The 20,744-nt window shown below is 35.6% G+C and overlaps 1 protein-coding gene across 2 annotated transcripts in view; it reads right to left on the bottom strand.

The window, feature by feature from the left end:
- Nucleotides 1-2,469: 2,469 nt before the first annotated feature.
- The window catches only part of Ythdc2 (YTH N6-methyladenosine RNA binding protein C2), a 65,640-nt gene continuing 47,365 nt past the window's right edge, over nt 2,470-20,744 (bottom strand). The window contains exons 26-30 of one of the 2 annotated variants that reach the window (XM_057789013.1): nt 18,964-19,141; nt 7,513-7,716; nt 5,676-5,858; nt 4,395-4,488; nt 2,470-4,282 (exon numbers count right to left, since the gene is read on the bottom strand). In XM_057789013.1, the coding sequence (XP_057644996.1) occupies nt 4,408-4,488; nt 5,676-5,858; nt 7,513-7,716; nt 18,964-19,141 (646 nt within the window). In that variant the 3' untranslated portion in view covers nt 2,470-4,282; nt 4,395-4,407. Of the gene's footprint in view, nt 4,283-4,394; nt 4,489-5,675; nt 5,859-7,512; nt 7,717-18,963; nt 19,142-20,744 lie in introns of those variants that run through there. The other variant, XR_009058306.1, reaches the window with a different exon arrangement.

The raw sequence follows: 20,744 nt of genomic DNA on the forward strand, positions 1-20,744 counted from the left end.
AGTGGAAAATAAAAATAGACAAAGAACACACTCATAAAGAGCAACATAACACCAATAAAAACTAGTGGCCCTACAACAGAAAGACATGAACAACCAAATATAGATGAGCAGAAGAAAATGACCTAAAAAAATAACTTTATTTATTTTTTTTATTTTGGTTTTTTGAGACTAGGTTTCTCTGTAGCTTTGGAGCCTGTCCTGGAACTAGCTCTTGCAGACCAGGCTGGCATTGAACACATAGAGATCCACATGCCTCTGCCTCCCGAGTGCTAAGATTAAAGCTACCACCCAGCTAAAAATAACTTTAAAAGAATGTTTGAGGCCCTTAAAGAGGAAATGAAAAATTCCCTCAAAAAAATGGAGTGATCCCAAAAATTCTACCAAGAAACTTCTACAACTCATGAACACCTTCAGTAACATAAAAGGTTACAAGATTAACTCAAAAAAACCAGTAGCCCTCCTTTACACAGATGAAAAATGGGCTGAGAAAGAAATCAGAAAAACAGCATCCTTCACAATAGCCACAAATAGCATAAAATATCTTGGAGTAACTCTAACCAAACAAGTAGGAAGACCTGTATGACAAGAACTTTAAATCTTTGAAGAAATAAATTGAAGAAGATATCAATCCACACTTCTATGAACACCTGATTTTTGACAAAGAAGCAAAAACTATACAATGAAAAAAAGAAAGCATCTTCAATAAATGGTGCTGGAATAATTGGATATCAACATGTATGTTGAGCCTCATGAGGCAGGGTGTGAGGCCAGTGTAACTTCCAGAGCCTAACTCAAGTTTGGTGACCTGTCTCTGGCCATAACTTTTGCACATGAATGACTCAGCTCAGTCCGACCTAAACCCACCTCTGCCTAACCACTGCTAACATAGCAGGATATTACTGGCATTTATTCCTTACTCCACCTCACCCCATCCCAAGACTCCTATCACAACCCTATATAAGCTCCTGCCTAATACAATTAAAGGAGATTCTGCTTCAACAGACTCCCGACTCAGTGTGTTTCTCTCCAGTGGCCACGAGGGAGGTCTGAGTTGTCAATACTCACCATCCCAATCAGCCCCAGGGAGAGACCAGTACCAGCTCTGCCTCAGCCCTATTTGCCAGAGAACCCAGCAGTCTAGAATAAAAAAAAAATAGATCCATATCTATCACCATGCACAAAACTCATGTCCAAATGGATCAAGGACCTCAACATAAAAAAACACACTGAACTTCATAGAAGAGAAAATAGGAAGTGCATTTGAACACACTGGCACAGGAGACCACTTCCTAAATATAACACCAGCAGCACAGACACTGAGAGAAACAAATAATAAATGGGATCTCCCAAAACTGAAAAGCTTCTGTAAAACAAAGGACACAATCAACAAGACAAAACAATAGCCTACAGAACAGGAAAAATATCTTCACCAACCCCACATCAGACAGAGGGCTGATCTCCAAAATATACAAAGACCTCAAAATTGGTCATCAAAAGAACAAATAATCCAATTTAAAAAACGGAGTACAGACTTAAACAGAGAACTATCAACAGAGGAATCTAAAATGGCTGAAAGACACTTAAGGAAATGCTCAACATCCTTAGTCATCAGAGAAATGCAAATCAAAACAACTCTGAGATTCCATCTTATACCTGTAAAAATGGCCAATATCAAAAATCCTGATGACAACTTATGCTATAGATGATGTGGGATAAAGGGAACACTCTTCCATTGCTGGTGGAAGTAGAAACTGGTATAGCCCATTTTGATATCAGTATGGTGATTTCTCAGAAAATTAGGAAACAACCTTCCTCAAGACCCAGTAATACCACTTTTGGGTATATACTCAAAAGTTGCTCTATCATACCACAAGGACATATACTCAACTATATTCATAGCAGCATTGTTTGTTATAGCCAGAACCTGGCAACAACCTAAGTACCCTTCGACTAAAGAATGGATAAGGACAATGTGGTACAGTTACACAGTGGAGTACTACACAGCAAAAAAAAAAAATGATATCTTGAAATTTGCAGGCTGGAAAGATCTAGAACACATCATATTAAGTGAGCTAACACAGATGCAAAAAGACAAATATCATAAGTGGCTTTTAAACATAAAGCAAAGAAAACCAGACTACAATTCAAAATACCTAAGAACCTAGACAACAATGAGGACCCTAAAAAAGACACAAATGGATCTAATCTACATGAGAAGTAGAAAAAGACAAGCTCTCCTGAGTAAATTAGGAGCATGGGAGAGGATTGAAGGGGAGGGGAGAGAAAAAAAGGGCACCGGAGAAAAATATATAGCTTAATAAAAACAATAAAAAATAAAATGTCACATGGGAAGGAGGAAGGCTATAGTACACAGTATCTAAACAACTTCATAGAATTTCATTTAATATGTATATTTAAAATTCATTTCTTCAAAAGACAGCATTTTAATTACATTCAAATTATATTCACTCTACCAACAAACTCTCATTTATTTATAAGGCTAGATATTAGAAAAGAGATGAAAATTTAAACAAGTTTTATTTTTTGAAAGTCCCTCCAAATTTAGTATCCTGAAAATTTCTACATATATACTTGAAAAGAAGTATATGTTAGATGGAAAACTGTAAGTTTTTTGAATAGGAATAGAAATGTAATACACATACAATGAAGCATAATTCACTTTGGCTCAGTTTACAGGTATGCCTCAAAGTGTGTGAGTGAGTGGGTGGATAAGTGTGTGTGTGTACACATGTATGCATTCATATATTACATATTTATTTATATAACACAATTTTTAGTATAGGCAAAAGTCACAGAAAATATAGTAAAGCAATGCACCAATATGTTTTCTCAGAGAAAGTAGAAGAGTTCTCAAGATTTCATGCCAATCCATGATTTTCCAAATCTTTGTTCTCAAATATAGAACCAGACATTTGTTTTCTTTTTATCTTTAAATTAAATACATTTTATAATAATGACTCAAATGCCATGAAAATTACTGTCAAGCTTGCTCTATTTAGAGCTCAGTAATAAAGACATATCTGTTGTTTTTGTCCTGTCCTTCTACTCTCTCTAAAAAGTCTCTAAGGAAATCTTTAATATGTGGTGGGAAAGGCATCAAACAAAGTTATTCTGAGATGGCAAAGAAATATGAGACTTGGTGTCCACACAGACTTAGAAAAATAAATGTCGATTCATATAAAACAGGTGAGAAAAAAGATTGAAAAATAAATGGAAGAAGACAAAGAACTGTGGTCCTTGTGAGCTTTAGTTTCAAAGATATACAGCAACCAATCTACCAATAACTGCTGAGCATTTTTTAAAAACTTCTATAAATCTCCATAAATTTTAGTGTTTCTAAATTGGGTTTCTATAGCAAAACAATGATGCCATAATAGTAATAATAGTGTGTGAAGGTTGTTTCATGGGAAGAAGAAAAAAAGAATAGGTATACTGTACATCAGTGAAAACAGGCAGGGTCAGAAAAAAATTAAGCCTGGTCTGATCAAAGGCAGGGAGAAACTACCTTTCTTTAGATTTTATCTCATTCTTTAATCAGAGAAAAATAGTGCCCCATTTGTTTACTTCTTTACTATATCCCAGACTAAAAATAACAGAATGAATAGCCCTTATAAATACACTAGTTCTAAAAGAGATAATTTAAATGTTTAGTTTTTCTGGTTGTTTAATGATAAACCTAAAAGTTCACTCTTCTAGAATGGTGCTTAGATGTACTGATATATTTATGCCTTTCCTGAATTAAATAGTCAGCAGTAAGAGTTTGGCATCGCTGGGCAGTGGTGGCATGTGCCTTTAATCCCAGCACTCAGGTGGCAGCAGCAAGCAGATCTCTGGGAGTTTGAAGCCACCCTGGTCTACATACAGAGCTAGTTCCAGGACAGCCAATGCTACACAAAGAAATCCTGTCCAGAAAAACAAAAATAAAAATAAAAAATAAATAAAAAATAAAAAGTTGTCATAATCAACTGAATATTTTAAAGAAATCTTTACATTTAAATTAAATTAAAATAAGTGCTGTTATATCAAATATCAAAATTACTATTTCGTTCATCAGAAACATATAATTAACATTATATAGTCATTGCCTAAAATCACTACAAAAATTTAAATGATATTTTCCTCTATATGAAAATGATGATTCTGAAGTAACACGCTAAGTTACAAAACCCATTCATGACACACAACACCTCATCAAGGTTTTCAACAAGTCAGTGCACTCAGTAGTTACAAGAGGCATAATGCTCTTCCACAGCCAGGAATTCTGAAAAAGTAAAAAAGAAACAAAAAAGAAAAGAAAGAAGGTAAATAATCTGAAAGGCATTCCTAATGATAACAAATACTGCAGGTAGTCCCCAAGCCAAATATTGTCTAACCTGAATGTCAATGTCAATCAGCTGTCGTTTTCTCTCCCAATGGAAGACGTTCCCACAACTGGAGCAACTGTTCACCAACCTGAGGTTCTAGCTCCTAGTAAGTCATAAGTTAAAACAAACATGTAAAAAAATGGGCTGAGTGTTTTTTTTTAAAATCAGTAAAAAAAAAAGTGGATAAAAAGGCAAAAAAAATCACTTTAAATTTCACATTTAAAAAATCAGATGTTACTATCAAACAAAACAGTACATACTATTTCTAATTCTCTGCTTTTAAAGAGTTGATAATTCAGATTTAAAATTCTACTTCATGTGAAAAGTCTTGCAACTTTTGTGATGCAATAGTAACAGATTTCCATGTAATCAATTTAGAATTTTGTCTAGATAGAAACAACAAATTTTACTTTACGTGGATATTCAGCAGAAGCACTTAATTTGAACTTCTGAAGGTTTGAACCTAATTGTTTTTAGCTTCCTCCCCAAGAAAGCGTCTTAGGTGACTACATATTCCTACCTTAGATATCATTTAAAGTAAATTAAAATTAATAAATTAAAATATTATATGAATAAAAAGAATGCCACTTTTTCATCCTCCTGTGGCATGGATGATACTCTGAAGATTAGCTAGAAAGAAACCAACTCTTTCCCAGGGTGGTTTGCGGTAGTAAGCCACAAAACTTCAGATAAATGACTGGATATAACTTTCGGTAAAACAAACCCCTGAACCTACTTTCTCCCATGTAACCTGGGACCAACAGCTTACTGTACTGTTAATAAGAAGAGATTACATGATGCTATTAGTACAATACTTTGGCACTATTCATTAATTCTCATAATATTACTAGTTTAAATGCACAGATGTAGCATCAAAAACGCAAAGGGAACAGAAATAAAGCAAGGCATTAGAATTAAGAGGCTACTATTTATACAATGTGCTTAAACAACAGGGAAACTGACGGTGCTGTCAGCTTGAGACTGCAGTCAAATCACCTTACAATGGTAATCTGCTTCTGTCAATGTGCCACTAATAAGACAAGAGAAAACTCCATGAAGTGACTTACTGACTTAGGAAAGATTTCATACAGCAAGAAACAAAACTTAAGAAAATGCTTTAAAAATCCGTAAGTCATTTGCAAGCAGACCTTCATGCTCTTTATAAATCAAAACTAGTTTTGTTCATGTGTATATGGCATATGCAATTGATATTAATACATATTCTCCTCTGAGCAGTAACAACCAAAAAAAAAAAAATCAAAAGAAAAAACTTAAGATGCCAGTATATACCTGCCCATCTCTGCTTATCTGCACTTTCTTGTTGTCATTCCAAGGATTGAGCAAATGGTGTGCAAACTGAAAGGGCAGGCTTTCTTTGCGTATCCACTCTACTTTAAATACTCCACCTAGTCCAGCTGAACCCCAGTCCTGGCTCTTCTCTCTTCCTATCTCAGAACACATCCTAGAAAATCCCTGTATAAAAAATGAAAGGAAAAGAAAGCAAAGATGATATTAAGATATCTGTATCTTTTTTTTTGTTTGTTTTTAGTTATAAACTTACTGGCCCATTAACTCGGGCTTCTTATTTACTAATTCTTATAACTTACATTAGCCCTTAATTCTTATCTGAGTTAGCCACGTGGCTTGGTAACTTTTTTGGCAAGGCAGTCACATCTTGCTTCCTCTGCATCAGGATCACGACTGCAGAAAGAATTTTCCTCTTCCCAGAATTTTCTTGTTCTCATCACCCTGCCTCTACTTCCTGCCTGGCTAGTGGCCAATCAGCATTTTATTAAAATACAATTGACAGGGTACAAACCATTGTCCCAGAGCAAAGTTGATTTTTAGTTTTATAGTTTACCCTTAACATAAATTCTCCATCTCTCCTTTTCAGGTGTCTCTCCTCTCCACACACACAAAGTGCTCATCTTTGCTTTGCACTGACATTTGGAGCCAATGATGCTTGAGATTTACTTGGTACTGGAGGATACTGTGATTCATGACCATGGCAACTTGTATGGGCCTTGCTTACACTACAGTTTCAGAGCATTAGTTCATTATCATCATTCTGGGGAGTATGGCAGCAGATAGACAGATATGGGGTCAGAAAGTAACTGAGAGTTCTACGTTGGGTTCTTCAGTCACCAGGACTAAAAAGACACTGGACTTGGCTTCACCTATTGAAACCTCAAAGTCTACCCCACAGTGATACACTTCCTCCAACAAGGCCATTCTTCCTAATCCTTTCAAATAGTGTCACTCCCTGGTGACCAAGATATCTGTATCTTTCTGATAGGGATAATTATAATTCTAAAGAATTTTAAAGAAAAGATACAATATTAAAATAATACAAATTTATGAAGAACCAAAAAAAAACTTCTTTATCAAATTTTGGAAGGTAAATTCTAGCCAAATGTAATTTCAAATATTAATAGTTTCTAATGTATCAACAGTTGTAAGCCAGCACTTATTATATAAAAATAATTATCAAAATTGTAATTTTTATTTATGAATACTATAACTATGAAATAATTCAATGGTTTGCAAGTTAAGTCAAAGGTAGTTAAGAAACCATATCTGAGACAGAGATGGCTCAGTGGTGAAGAGCATTAGCTGGTTCTTCCAGAGGACCTGGGTTCAATTCCCACTGCCCATATGGTGGCTCAGGACCATCTATAACTCTGGCTCCAGGGGAGCTGACTCTCTTCTGGCTGATACAGGTACTGCATGCATGTGATGCACAGACAGATTCAGGCAAAACACCCATACAATATAATTTTGAAATTTCTTTTAAAAAGAAGCAGGTCTTTTCATTGTTCATAAATTTCCAGTCCACATAAATATTTTACAAAGGCAAAGCTTTGCGGCATTTCATCCACTGACAGACGCAAAGCTGCTGTCAGCAGGAAGGATGACTCATCTGGAAACACTGTAGGTCAAGGGAAAGCACAGTTCTGTCGCCCCCTTGCAGAAATGTGAAATCAACCTCACTCCCAGTCACATCACAGACAATTCCATTATGCCCCAGTACAATAAAAAGCTAGGATTTGGTTTTGGTTTTCTCTGAATTTGAGAGCATAACCTACAGGCAAAATAAATGCCATTTTATTGATTCAGGATGGCTCACCTGAAAATGTCCAGATCCTTGAACAGAAAATACCAAGTAAACCATGCTGCTCTCCCAAAAGGCTCGATTTAGCTTTCGCTCATTACTCGGAGTTGTAGACCAGATACCCTTCTGTTGAGAAATTTCCAGGTTTCTCAGATTGCTACTCTTCATTATAAAGTAACGAACAGGCATGTTTGGTCTTGGTGAAGGAGACTTTGAGCCCTATAAAAGAATGCATACATTCTTGAAAGGTAATTTGACCTTTCAAAGCCAGTAGGCTCTCATAAATAACATCTTCATAAACACATAAACTTTACCAAATATTCAATAAATGTAAATAGTTGTCATGCTTTAAAACCTTTAAAAGGCTTAATCAAACTGAGGTTAAAAAGCCAGAATGAAGTATCCAAAATGCCTTGCATCAAGTGAGGAACTTTATTAGTTTTATTTTACACTTGGGATAAATTTTCAGAAAATGTTTTTAAAACTTACCAATCTAATAACAAAACTAAAATCTCTCCAGTTTACTGTCTGGCGATTTCAAGACGACACGGGGGGGGGGGGGGGGAGACAGTCCAGTACTCTCACTGAAGCTTAGACAACAAAGAGACTAGAGTAGGCACAGCAATGTAAAACGGAGTTGCACAAAGAGCTCCAGAATTGCAGAAGGGTTCCCAAAAGTGAACAGCTAGGCAGTGATCTGACCAAGAGTTCAAAGAAATGTGCCAAGACTAGACAAAGAATGGATGGAAAGCAGTACACCAAATAATTCCCATGTTTTCCACATGGATGGGAATACTTGATATCCTCAGCCAGAGCAGACACCTTATAATACACAGTGTGATGGAGGTGGGTCTTGTATCTATCTGTTGCTTTCATTGGTTAACTAATAAAGAAACTGCCTAGTCCCATTTGATAGGCCAACCCTTAGGTGGGTGGAGTAAACAGAACAGAATGCTGGGAGAAAGAAGCCGAGTCAGTGAGTCGCCATGATTCTCCCACTCCAGACAGACGCAGGTTAAGATCTTTCCTGGTAAGCCAGCTCGTGGTGCTACACAGAATATTAGAAATGGGTTAGATCAATATATAAGAGCTAGCCAATAAGAGGCTGAAACTAATGGGCCAGGCAGTGATTAAAAGAATACAGTTTCCGTGTAATTATTTCGGGGCATAAGCTAGCCATGCGGGCGGTTGGGTGCCGGGGACGCAGCCCTGCCGCTCATAACACAACAACAGTGCACCTGCCCTTAGAAGGGTCAAACCTAAGTACTGGAAAAAAAAACCAATACCAGAACAAAGACCGCTCAGGACCCTACTGTAACACTTCTTTCAATCAAACCTCAAAAGGATTAAACTGACAAGATAGCTCAGCAAGGTAAAGTGCTTGCCAAGAAAACATGATGGCCTGAGTTTGATCCCTAGAACCCATGGTGGAAGAAGAGAACTGACTCCTGACAGTTGTCTTGGCATGTGAGTGCACACATGTACATGCATATACATGACCACACACACAAACAATTTTTATAAGCTAAAAGTATTGAACTAATTGTAACTAACCTAGATAAAATAGAACAAAGCCTAACACTATTCAAAGGAACACAAAAAAAATCTAGAAGCCAAACAAATTGATAAGAAATGCAAAGAAAATAAAGGATAGGACCCATAGCCAGGGAAAAAAAATCAATGCATGTAGACTCACATGGCAGATTTCAGAAACAGTAGACAAGAATGGTAAAGCACCTATTATAAATTGCGTGAACAACGTTTAAGAAAACTAAAAAAAAAAAAAATGAATACTAGAGAGGTATTTTTTAATGGCAAGAGATATTAAAGACACATGGGGAAAATAGTAACTGCAAATAGTAACATTACAAAAAACAAAAATAGTTTACACTCAAAATAAAAATATCACTGAATGAAATGATAGCAATAAAATTACCTAAAATGAAGTCAAGAGGGAGAAACGATTAGGAAAAAAAAAAGAGTATCACAGAACTAGGAAATACTGAATGTCTTTTATACACATAGACAGGTGTAAATACACACATAGATATTTAGCAAGAATTCCAGAAACAAGGGGACAAAGGGTAGATATGAGAAATAATAGACTTAGATTTTCTAAGAACAGATGGAAATTACATATATACAAATTGAAAACAAAGAGGATCAGAAGAAGCACTATCAAAATCCACTTCCTCAAAATCAGTGATTAAGGAAAAAATCCTAAGTGCAGCTAAAGGAAAGCAAACATAATAGGGACTAAGACATGAAAACAATAGCGAACCTCCCACCAGTAGTTCCTGCATTCTAAACACTTTTCCTTACACCCACAGTAAGGGTAGTGCTCATCCCACATCAAAGAGCTTTTGTAGTAGTCACAAGCTATTATAGAGATCCACAGTTGGTTAAAATGCAAAGAATAACCATGGGATTCCCAGCCCCAAATGGCACATATACAATGCAACACCTATACCTAAAGCTCAAGGAGTATCACTAGAGGGGACAGAAAGATTCTAAACCTAACAGGGGACCATGGTACCTGCTGATAGATATTGCCTTATAGACATGACAGGGAATCTACACCCATGAAATCTCAACAATATAGTTACCCAAACAAGGCCTGCAGAAACAAAGTACTAGTTGACATGACTATGTAGAAGGGGGGTAATTTTGCAAGCCCTTGCCCCTAGATGAAGGGCTATGGGCAATCAATGACTGATAAATGAAGGAGAATCAGTTTTCTTCAGGGACCAAGCTCCTGACAGTTATGCAATACCAAGTGGTCAACTCTAGCACAGTAAGTTATGTGTGTGTAGGTATATGTGTACATATGTTTAACAATAATCAAAGAAGAAAAGAACATGAATGTGAGAGGGAGTGGGGTGGGCACAGGAGTTGGATGGACCAGGGAATGTTAGGGATAGAAATAATTTAAACATAGTACTCTTATATGAAATTCTCAAAAATAATTCAATTTTAAAATGCCTTTACTGGTGAGTTCTACATAAGCATAAGGAAGAAACAATACCAATTCTACACATGTATTTCAAATTGTGAAAGTAATTATTTCACAACTAATCTCATGGGAACAGCATTAACCTGGTGTCTTAGTTATTGTTCTAATGCTGTGAATAGACACCATGACCAAGGCAACTCTTACAAAAGAAAGCAGTTAACTGGGAGTTTGCTTACAGTTTTAGAGGTTTAGTCCATTACAATCATGGTGGGGAGCATGGTGGCAGGTAAGCATGGTGCTGAAGTAGTAGCAGAGAGCTTAACATCCTGATTCAAAGGTAGCAGACAAGAGAGAAAGCAACTGGGCTTGGGGCAGTCTTTTGAAACATCTAAGTCTATCCCCAGTGACACACTTCTTCCAAAAAGGCCACATCTTCTAATCTTTCTAATTCTTCTCAAACAGTCCATCCACCAAGTGGGGATAAGCACTCAAATATACGAGCTTATGGGGGGTGGTCATTGTTATTCAAACTATTATACCTGGTTTTCAAAACTCTACAAAAGTATCACAAGAAAAAAAGAGTACTAAACAATATCCCTCATGAACAATACTGACGACAAAAATCCCTCACAGCAAAAATTTTGATTCAACAAAATCAAATCCAGCCATATACAAAAAGGCTGGCATGCCTGAAGTACTGTGGTGATTTGAATATGAATGGTCCCATACATTCATATATTTGAGTGCTTGGGTCAACAGGAAAGGGATTAGGAGATGTGGTATTGTTGGAACAGGAGGAAGTATGCCACTGGGGGTGGACTTTGGGGTTTCAAAACCTCAAGCCAGGCCCAGTGTGTGTGTCTCTGTCTACTGCCTACGGACCTAGATGTAGAACTCTTGGCTACCATGTGGGCTTGTGTGCTGCCATTCTCCTTACCATCAAGAAAATATACTAAAGAAAATATACTAACGCTCTAAAATGTAAGCCAGCCCTAGTTAAATGCTTTCTTTTTATAAGAGTTGCTATGGTCATGGTGTCTCTTCACAGCAACAGAACACTAAGACAAGTAAAAGCGTCATAAAATGAACAAAATCTACCATCTACAAATGATTCAGACAAAATATGTAGAAAGAACACTAAACTTAATTTTGATTTATAATCAAAACCAAGAAACTAGACCCAAAAGGAAATGTTTATAGTTACAGTACATCAAATGGTGAAATGCTTAATGACTTCCTGCTAAGACCAAGGCAATGGTTACTCTTCCCAATACTTACACAACATTTTACAAAAAGGCCCTAGTCAGAGAAATAAGGGGAAGAGGAATAAACAGGAATCAGATTGAAAAGAAAAAACTTGTGGAAAGTAAAGGTAAAAATTATTAGAAAGTAAAATTACATTTATAAATGTAAGTCATGAAAAAAGCAAGGAGATATACACACCTACAGTCAGAGCTGTTTAGGAGAAAAAAGTGACAGGTCAGAAAATGAACACCAATTACAAGTCTCATTACACTCTACATAATCAAGTCAGTGTACAACCAACAAAAGAAAAACACTTATCAATGAAGGTCAGTAGAGTCCAATGAAAAGATCATATATTTATAATCAAAATATTTATAACAAATATACCAAAGTAATATAAGGAGAGGGTGATCTTTTTGGAAAATGATTCTAGAACAATTGTATAGATAAGAAAAAAAATTTAATCTATGTGACAAGAAGTAATTTGAAATGGAATCACATACCTAAATGTAAGAGCTCTAACTGTATAATTTCTAGAAAAAACAGAATATTTTTGTTATATTAGATTATGCAAAACCTCCTCAGTATATAAAAAGTAAGTCATAAGTGAAAAAAAAACTGATGAAATAGTTTCAGTCAAAACTAGAAACACTACAACCCCATCACTAGCAGTCTGATCTCTGTGAGACAAAGAACAGCAGCCTGGTCTGCATAGCAAGTTGAAGGTCAACCAGGACTACACAGTAAGAACCTAACTCAAAGCAAACCAAAAAAAAAAAAAAAAAAAAAGAAAGAAAAAAAAAAGAAAGAAAAAAATCTATAAATAGTATAAATAGTTGTTCTTCAAAAGAAGGTTTTAAAAAAGTTACATGGTATAGAAGAAAAACAAAACATGTTAAAACAAATGCCCTAAATATATACAAAGTTTGTATAACTTAATTTTTAAAAAAGGTAAACAGGGACCTCCTCGGGAGCAGGCCCAGACCAGAGACACAAAAACATGACTGAGTCAGCAACCTAGGCCAGAGCAAGCCTGAGACAGCAAACACCACAAAAGCAGAACAAACCTCTGCTGAGTGACCTCCAAGAACACAGAGTGATCAACGGGGTGACTGGAACCGTGGCCCTGATTGCACCACAGGGAGCAACCATCTGAGCCTTAGATCCACTGTCACCTGGAAGACTGATCACCTGAGAAAGAGACAGCCCCAACTACACCAATCAGAGGAAAAGATGGGTAGACAAGGTAAGAACACATATAACACCACAAAAAAACAATACAACACCAGTAAAAACTAGTGGCCCTACAAGAGCAAGACTTGAATAATCAAATATAGATGAAGCAAAAGAAAATGACCTGAAAAATAACTTTAGGAGAATGTTTGAGGCCCTTAAAGAGAAAATTAAAAATTCCCTCAAAGAAATAGAGGAAAAGACAAAAAAATTGAAAGACATCAACAAAGCCCTTAAAGAAAATTAAAAAAAAAAGCAATCAACCATATGAAAGAAACTATTTAAGATTTGAAAACTCAAATGGAGACAATAAAAAAAAAAAGCCAAGGGAATTATAGAAACAGAAATCATAAGAAAGAGATCAGAAACCACAAATGCAAGCATAAACAGCAGAATACAAGAGATGGAAGAGAAAAACCCAGGCACTAAAGATACAACAGAGGAAACAGATTCATCGGGTCAAAGAAAACATTAAATCTAACAAAAGCTTAACACAAAATAGTTAGGAAATATGGGACACCATGAAAAGACCAAACCTAACAATAATAGGGATAGAAGGAGAGGAAATTCAACTCAAAAGCACAGAAAATATATTCAACAAACTCAGAAGAAAACTTTCCCAACCAAAAAAAAAAAAAAAAAAAAAAAGAACTCCCCTCACCACATAATAAAACACTAAACATACAGAATAAAGAAAGAATATTAACAGCTGCAAAGACATATAAAGGTGGACCTATCAGAATTACACCTAACTTCTCAATGGAAACAATAAAAGCCAGAACATTGATGCAACTGTGAGTCTGGTATTTGCTATGGTCTGGGTCTACATTGTAACCATTAGATTGAAAGCTCTAAATTGTGCTGCTAAAACACACACTCCCTTTGAATAGCCTATATGCTTTCAGGGAGAAATTTTAGGGACTTGTCAAGTTTTCTCTGTTATTTTGTTGTTTCTCGCTAACGAGTCTGAGGAAATATTTCATATACATTTAGTCTTATAGTTATTAAAACTTCTTGAAGTATTGCACCTTTTACTATGTAATACCAGGTTGTTGTTAATATTTTTGTCTTTTGTTCATCTCAATCGGAGGTTATTTTGATCAGTATTTGTTCGGGCTTATTCATCATCACTTGGTGCTAATGTTTGTATTGTGTTGCATACCTGCCTTTGATAATGTATTAATATTGAAGACAATCCAAAAGAAGATTCTACTTGAATAGGTTTAATTCATTTTCTGAACCTTGAAATTGCTAACATAATGGATTATTATTTTCACCTTTTTCAGTACTTCCTAGATTTTTATTGTTTTTCTGGTTCTACCTTTTTCTTTCTCTTTGCTGGTATTACCTATTTCATGAATGCAACTTTGTGGATTAAGAAGATTCCACTTCAGCCTTCCAAATACAATGGACTATGAACAGGAATGACTGCACCCCATGGGATTTATATATTCTTAAGTGAAAGAAGCCAGGCATGGACAAACCTATGGAGGTAGAACTTTCCCTACTAAGGTTTTTTGTTTTTTGTTTTTCTGAAATAATCTTAGTAATTTAGCTGTTTCTTTCTCACTTTTGTTTTCTTCTTGATGTAATATTTCTTTACCTTAAGAGCAAAGATTAGTTCATGTTCTATTTTATTCACTCAGGTTAGAGAGCCTTTGGACTCTGGATTCCACAGTTTGTCTTTTAGCCTTGTACATGTAACATCTGAAATGTTGGCATACATTCTGGCTTGTTTACAGAAAGTTTAGCCTCTATATGTATATAGTATACCAATTCACTTGATCCTGTTTACTTAATTGTATATTGGAATATTTATCTCTTTATGTATTTATCCATCTACTATCTTGATAATTATGACATTTATTCATTTACATACAAAAAAATACTGGCAAGTGAATCCAAGAATACATCAGAAACATCATCCACCATGATCAAGTCAGCTTCATCCCAGAGATTCAGAGATGGTTCAACATATGAAAATCTGTCAATGAAATCTACCATATAAATAAACTGAAAAATAAAACCCACATGATCATCTCATTAAATGATGAAAAAGCCTTCGACAAAATACATCCCTTCATAATAAAGGTCTTGGAGAGAGCAGGGATACAATGAATATACCTAAACATAATAAGGCAATAAACAGCAGGCCAACAGCCAACATCAAACTAAATAGAGAGAAATTCACAGATATCCCACCAAAATGAGGAATACGACAAGGTTGTCCACTTTCTCCATATCTATTCAATAGTGTTCTTGAGGTCCTGGCTAGAGCAACAAGACAATAAAAGGAGATCAAGGGGATACAAATAACAAAAGAAGTCAAACTCTCACTATTTGCTAATGATATGATAGTTTACATAAGCAACCACAAAAATTCTACCAAGGAACTTCTACAACTCATAAACACGTTCAGTAATATAGCAGGATACAAGATTAAGCCCTCCTTTATACAGATGATAAATGGGCTGAGAAAGAAAACAGGAAAACATCACCCTTCACAGTAGCCACAAATAGCATAAAATATTTTGGAGTAACTCTTACTAAACATGTGGAAGACCTGTATGACAAGAACTTTAAATCTTTGAAAAAAGAAATTGAAGAAGACACCAAAAACTGGAAAGATCTCCCATGCTCTTGGGTAGGTGGAATTAACATAGTAAAAATGGCAATCTTACCAAAAGCAATCTACAGATTTAATGTAATACCCATCAAAATCTCAGCAAAATCTTCACAGACCTCAAAAGAATGGTACTCAACTTCATATGGAAAAGTAAAAAAAAAAAACCCAAGATAGCCAAAACAATCCTGTACAATAAAGAAACTTCTGCAGGCAAACACAATTCCTTGCTGGGGGAGTATATTCTGCTCCTTTAGTCAATAGCCTTTAAGATATCAGCCCACTTGGGCGTGGTCTCTTATAGTTTAAAAAGCCTGCTCTCTTGCTTCTGGCCTTTCTGGCTGCTAGCTAGACTCTGTTTCCTGTTTGTGCTCAGAGGACTGTTGTTTAGAATGGCGATCTGTAAGTTTTTTCCCCTTAAATAAATAACCCTTTTTATAATCAGTAATTCTGAACTGGTGTGAGATTGTTTTACGACATCAATTCCTGGCTTCAAACTCTACTACAGAGCTACAGTACTAAAAACATCCTGGTATTGGCATAAAAACAGACAGGAGAACCAAATCAAAGACTCAGATATTAACCCACACACCTACGAACACCTGATTTGTGACAAAGAAGCAAAAAATATGAAATGGAAAAATGAATGCATATTTAACAAATGGTGCTGGCATAACTGGATATCAACATGTAGAAGAATGAAAATAGATCTATCTCTATCACTATGCACAAAACTTAAGTCGAAATGGATCAAAGACCTAAAAATAAAGTCAACCATACTGAATCTCATAGAAGAGAAACTGGGAAGTACACCTGAACATATTGGCACAGGAGACCACTTCCTAAATATAACCCCAGCAGCACAAACACTGAGAGAAACAATTAATAAATGGGACCTCCTGGAACTGAAAAGCTGTAAAGCAAAGGACACAGTCAACAAGACAAACAACAGCCTACAGAATGAGAAAAGATCTTTACCAATCCCACATCAGACAGAGGACTGATCTCCAAAATATATAAAGAATACAAGAAACTGGTCATCAAAAGAACAAATAACCCAATTTAAAAAATGGAGTACAGACCTAAACAGAAAACTGTCAACAGAGGAATCTAAAACGGTTGAAAGACACTTAAGAAAATGCTCAACATTCTTAGCCATCAGAGAAATGCAAATCAAAACAACTCTTGAGATTCCATCTTACACCTGTAAGAATGGCCAAGATCAAAAACACTGATGACAACTTATGCTGGAGAGGATGTGGGGTAAAGGGAACACTCCTGCATTGCTGATGGGAGTGCAAACTGGTATAGCCCCTTTGGATATCAGTATGGCGATTTCTCCGAAAATTAGGAAACAACCTTCCTCAAGACCCAATAATACCACTTCTGGGTACATATCCAAAGGATGTTCAATTGTTCCATAAGGACATATGCTCAACTATGTTCACAGCAGCATTGTTTGTCATAGCCAGAACCTGGTAACAACCTAAATGCCCCTCAACCGAAGAATGGATAAGGAAAATGTGATACATTTACATAATGGAGTACTATACAGCAGAAAAAATGACATCTTGAAGTTTGCAAGCAAATAGATGGATCTTGAAAACATTAAGTGAGGTAACCCAGACTCAGAAAGAAAATATCATATGTACTCACTCATAAGTGGCTTTCAAACATAAAGCAAAGAAAACCAGTCTACAATTCACAATCCCAGAGAACCTAGACAACAATAAGGATCCTAAGAGAGACATACATGGGTCTAGTCTACATGCGAAGTAGAAAAAGACAAGATCTCCTGAGTAAATTGGGAGCGGGGGACCAGGGGAAAGGGCTAAAAGTGAGGCGAGATAAAGGGAGGGTACTGGGGAAAAATATATAGCTCAATAAAAAAATTTAAAAAATTAAAAAGATAAACAATAAAGAACAGCATAAATGAATAAAAATTTGAATAGATAATTCACCAAGGACTATATACAGAATGGTATGTGAATACAAGACACTTAGGAAATGGAAATGAAAACGACAAGGAACCATCACTATATATAACCCACTAGAATGACTAGGTTATAAACTGAAAATTCTTGCCAATATAAAACAAAGAAATACTTACAGGTTGTTCCAGAAAATGGGAACTTTTTCAAACATTTTGAAAAGCAGTGGGAGAGCTTCTTGCAAAGGTAAACAAGCATCTACTATACGACCTATAATCTCATTCTTAGGTATCCAAAACCAAAAAAAAAAAAAAAAATCTACATACAAAGGCTCCATTCTAATATTACAGCACCTTTAGTAAAAATACAAAGTAGAATAACCCAAATGTCCACATCAACTGGTAAATGAATAAACAAACCATGACATATCCATACAACAAAATACTACTCAGAGAAAAAAAAAGTAAAACACAGACCTACATTCAACAGTATAGGTGAATTTCAAAGCACTGCATTAAGTAAAATAAACTAGATACAGAAAGCACAATTCCACTTACAAGTCACTTAAGAAAAATGAGCAGTGGTTACTGGTGCACTAGGGTAATAAAAATGTTATGTATATGACTATAGTATTATTATAGTTATACACACTTGCCAAAATTTGCACAATTGTTCAGTTTAAACTGATCATCTTTCTATTACTTATATTTATTTGTGTGTGTGAGGAGGAGCATGTTCATGTCACAGCACACTCGTGTGAAAGCAGGACAACCTGCAGGACTCCATTCTCTCCTGCCAAACATCTTGGTCCCAAGAATCAACCTGAGATCATAGGATTGGTGGAAAGCACTTTTACTCACTGAGCCATCTCAGTGGCCCATAAACTAGTAAGTTTTTTGAAAAAAGATGTACCTTAATAAAGCAGTTTAAAATACCCCACAAAATAAGACATAAGAATAGAAATGTAATCTCTTCTTTCTTAGCAGGTGTTCAGAGACATTGTTCACTAAAACGTAAAGATCTCATAAATACTTTCTTATCCATGTACTAGTAACACAGATAAAAAGAAACATGTCCTGAATATGTGAAGCCATTCACATCATCAATTTTAAAAACAGTTTTCAATTCCATATCAAAATTTTGTATCTTCTATATTTTATTTTTTTATTTTTATTTCATTTGTTTTAAATAATCATTGAACCACAGAAAACACTTGAATTATAAACCAAAATTATTATCAAGGTGGTATTTTTGTTTTAACCAAAACACCAAAAAAAAAAAAAAAAAAGAAAGAAAGAAGAAAAAAACAAGCTGCATGTCTGTCCACCATTAATAAATAATCAGATGTAAAATACACTAAGTGCTAGTAATAAGAACACAGGCCACAGTAACAAAAGTACAAGTTTTATGATTCTGAATAACTATGTACACGAGATGTGCTGTGAACCCACTCCTTATTACACAGACCATGGATGTCCTACCTTCCCTGAGGATGGAGGAGAGGGACTAGCACAAGGACTTGGGTAACTGCTGCTGTCTGTAGATTTTACAGATGATTGATCTGATCGGTCATCAGTGCTCCGTTTAGGATGTAAAATTCCTCTGTCTTTGTACTTCTGAGGTGGATGTAAGGCTGGAGATGGAGATTTCATCAGTACTCTTGAGCGAGAAGAAGCACAGGTCAGTTATACATGAGTTTATAGTACAAAGGGAATGCTATTTCAATCCAAAACCCCAATGATATAAAATGTATGTAGTACTTTAAGGGAATTTCATTTTTCTATTTACATTAGTAAAAAATAAAGAATGAACTAGAATGGGCTAGGAGTGTAACTTAATGATATAAAACTTACCTAGCATGCCTAAAGTCTTAAGTTTGATCTCCAGCACCCCAATGAATAAATAAATCAATATGTAAACAAATATATATATATGAATGAAACAGTTGAGGGATGGGAAGATGGCCCAGTTAGTGAAGGGCTTGTTGCATGTTGAGATTTGAATGCAAAATGTCCCAACAGGCTCTTCTGTTTGACCACTGGTACCCAGCTGTTCAGGAAGGTTATGGATACTTTAACAGCTGAGCCTTGCTAGAAGAAGTAAGCCACTGAAGACAAGCTGCTCTGAGGCTTTATAGCCTCACTACACTTCTTGTTCTTTAACAAAATATGACCAGCCAACTTCCTGTTCCTACATCTATGCCTGCCATGCCTTTCCTCCCTGTTGTCATGTCTTTCCCACTATGGGTTCTATCCATCATGGAAATGGAAGTCAAAATAAACCCTCTCTCCTCTAAGTTGTCTTTGTCAAGTATTTTATCAGAGCAACACAAAAGAAACTAATCTGCCATGCAATCATAAGGACCTGAACTCAATCCCCAGTACCAACATAAAAAGCTGGTGTGTGTAATCTCAGAACTAGGATACCAAAGAGGGGCAAATCCCTTGATCTCACTCTCCAGCTGGAGAAAGAAGTTAGGTCTGCGTTCACTGAGAGCCCTTGTCACAGAAGTGAAGGTGGAAAGCTACCAAGGAAGATCTCCAATATCAATTCCTGAAATTGACACACAAATACACATTTGTGTGTGCACAAACACCCCCCCACATACTCCAAAACAACAACAAAACAACCACAGACTATAGGATACATTTAAAAAATGAGGTAAAACCACATTTTCAAAAATCAGAAACAGTATTGTGTAAAATAGACTTAAAAATGACAAAGAGACTAAAATCTATATACAAGAACAACACTAAATGAGCATACAACCCTGTGCATGACACTGAACTTTATTTGTTAAATTAAAACGTTATCTTAATGAACTACTCTAAGATTCTTCTAAAATTCTACAAATATCACGTTAATTTTTTTTAATTTTTAAAAACTGTACGGTATGTACTGTGGTTCAATCAGACAATATATTCTGGTTTCAGTGTAAAGTTTCTAATACCACCTAAAAATACTCTTGCTAAAACAAGGGATATAATAAAACCTTGACGCTAACCACTAATTTACAAAGAATAAACGGAGTATAAGATTTAATGATGCTGGCTAAAATCAGACAAGTCCAATATATTGGACATCTCACAGTAACACTGACCTAATTTCTTCCAAAAGGTAAGAGGAAATACTCCATATGGCAATACATTAAAGAATCTTAACATCCTACCTAGTGCAAACCCTGGATTCAAATGAATATACAAATGCATATGTGCAAGTGGGAAAATTGCAGTTTTGCAGGAATGAAGAAAATAATCCTGCT

This window comes from Chionomys nivalis, chromosome 14 (genome assembly GCF_950005125.1).
Source record: "Chionomys nivalis chromosome 14, mChiNiv1.1, whole genome shotgun sequence".
Taxonomy (NCBI): Eukaryota; Metazoa; Chordata; class Mammalia; order Rodentia; family Cricetidae; genus Chionomys; species Chionomys nivalis.